Source organism: Arachis duranensis, chromosome 5 (genome assembly GCF_000817695.3).
Source record: "Arachis duranensis cultivar V14167 chromosome 5, aradu.V14167.gnm2.J7QH, whole genome shotgun sequence".
Classification (NCBI taxonomy): Eukaryota; Viridiplantae; Streptophyta; class Magnoliopsida; order Fabales; family Fabaceae; genus Arachis; species Arachis duranensis.
In genome coordinates this window covers 11,668,945-11,671,596 of record NC_029776.3, presented here as the reverse complement: position 1 = coordinate 11,671,596, position 2,652 = coordinate 11,668,945, and the positions used below count along the sequence as shown (strand labels likewise).

The window sequence follows — 2,652 nt, the reverse complement described above, 5'->3', positions numbered from 1 at the left end:
CCCTTTCCCTCTGTCAACTTCAGTCCTTCTCCCTCAGATATTCTTTTTGATTTTCTCTCTTTATCACTCCATGTACCATGTGCTATTATGTGATCACTGATGTGCCTATTACTATTAGCTAATAGCCTCTTCAATGCTTTTATAAATTCTTTCTTTCACAAATTCTATATATCCCCCTCCAATTCATGCACTCTCTACTTAATCATATTATCTATTACTTCTCATCATCATCATCATATATGTCCTCTACCTATTATTAGTCCTATACACACATAAAACATCCTTGTTCTTCTTGTGTTTTTTCTCTTCCTCATGGAACAACAACAACAACATTCATCATCAGCAAACAGCAACAACAACAACAATGGTACTAGTAGTCATATGAACAGTGGTAGCAGGCAAAGCAGCACAAGGTGGACACCAACAACGGATCAGATAAGGATATTGAAGGATTTATACTACAACAATGGAGTAAGGTCTCCAAGTGCAGAACAGATTCAGAGGATCTCTGCTAGGCTTAGACAGTATGGTAAGATTGAAGGCAAGAATGTCTTCTACTGGTTCCAGAATCACAAGGCCCGTGAGAGGCAGAAGAAGAGGTTCACTTCTGATTCTACTACTACTACCAATGTCAATAATCTTCCACTTCCAACCATGCATAGAGGATCCACCATTAACAACAACAACAATGCTCCTAATTGTTGGAATAAACCTACTGAAGACATTACTACTACTACTACCTTTCATAGCAACAAGTATTACTCCAACAATATGCCATCATCAACTGGTAAAAAAGTAAAAAAAACAAAAAAAATTAAAACCCTTTTGGGACTATTAGTAGAAGTTATTATATCATATGCTTATTATGTTATGTAGGGATTGCTTCTTCTTCTTCTTCTTCTGCTGGGATGGTTGGTGTGGGCCAGATGGGGAATTATGGCTGTGGATCTGTTCCCATGGAGAAGAGTTTTAGGGTAAGTTAGTTGTACATATATGATTATAGAGTTTATATATATGGACCTGAAAACTTTGTCACATAAAGTGTTTTTGTTTTTGTTTTTCTGATCTTAATATAATGGATTGAATATTGATACCTATATAAGCAATTTTATTTAGCTCCTTTTTCACTGCTCACTGAGTATTTTGCTTAGAAATGGAAGGAATATTATCAATGCAGATATAGCTGCAGGTTTGCTTGCTTAATTCATGCATCCCTGGCCTGTGTAATTATGAGAAGGGTGTAAATTAGAAGCATGTGATCATATATATATATCCCCAATAATAATAATGATAATATATCTTATTTGACAACAAAATGGAGAGACATTTCTACCATTTGCATTCTTCATTCCTTGAAACTTCCATAAAAAGAAACCCTTGAATTGGTCTCTTGACTTGTAAAATGACCAATAAGCCAAGCCTACTGAACCAAAGCTAAGGTTTTATCACTAATTGATAACTCAAATAACTATATATATAGTTTTACAACTTCATTTTGATGCAATTTTTTTTATTGTTATTAGGAGTGTACAATATCTGCAGGTGGAGGAAGCAGTGTTGGTGGTGCCATAAACCACAACCTGGGATGGGTTGGTGTGGATCCTTATTCATCAACTTACACTGCTTTCTTTGACAAAATAAGGCCTGAGATTGAAACCCTTGAACAAGAACAAGGTGATGATAATAATGATGATGAAGAAATTGATGATGTCACTGAGATTGAAACCCTGCCTTTGTTCCCTATGCATGGTGAAGACATCCATGACTATTGCAGCCTCAGATCCAATAATTCTTCTTCTTCTTCTTTTAACTATGATCATCATCATCATGGATTCAACAACGGTGGTTCTCGTGCTTCCTTGGAGCTTAGTCTCAATTCCTACGGTCGCAAGTCTCCAGATTATGCTTGAAAATTAATAACTAAGTGCTTGTTAATTAATTAGCTTACACATCATCATTAATTAACCAGAGTACTATGATATGATATGATAGGTTAGTAGCTTAAGTAGTTATGTTTCCATTTTCCATAATTAGTTTATTTTATTAGGCACTGTTATGTATGTCTTCAACATTGTCCTCTTCTGCTCTTTCACTTTCTTCAATCTTCTCAGGAGAGAGAGAGAGAGAGATGTTCCCATGCTGACACATGTCATGCAGGGAGAGATGAACTTAATTTCCTACTCAATCAACTAATTATTATTAATTATCATACATGTTATTATTTTCTCCATCTCCCCAAAACATTCTCTCAATTATTTATTTCTAATTCAAATCATCATTGGCACTAGAGACACATGCTATCAAATATATTAACACATTAAAATTAATTATTAATATATATTTTATATTAATAGATAGTTTCAGTAGTGTACAGTGGTTAATATATTAAATATGTTGTATGATTAATTTTCTATGAATGAATGATGCATTATTAACGACCTTATAGTTTTGTTTAGCTAAATTGATGAATGATCTGATTCTGATATTATTCTTTTCTGGAGAAGCACAAACATAAGCATCCGTGAATAAAGTGAAGTAATTTGTAAGACCAAATTCTAAGAGCGATGAAATCATGAAACAAACTAACAAAGAGACAAAGGAGGAAGAGAATTGATTTTTCTTCGCAGCAGTGCACTGCCCTATAGCGCGTGA

The 2,652-nt window shown here is 34.3% G+C and overlaps 1 protein-coding gene across 1 annotated transcript; it reads left to right on the top strand.

Moving 5' to 3' along the window:
* The first annotated feature begins 312 nt into the window (after window positions 1-312).
* On the top strand, window positions 313-1,910 carry LOC107488063 (protein WUSCHEL). The gene is made up of 3 exons (XM_016108761.3): window positions 313-787; window positions 877-974; window positions 1,524-1,910. The coding sequence occupies exons 1-3, from the start codon at window positions 313-315 to the stop codon at window positions 1,908-1,910; spliced, it is 960 nt and encodes a 319-aa protein (XP_015964247.1).
* Window positions 1,911-2,652: the final 742 nt, after the last annotated feature.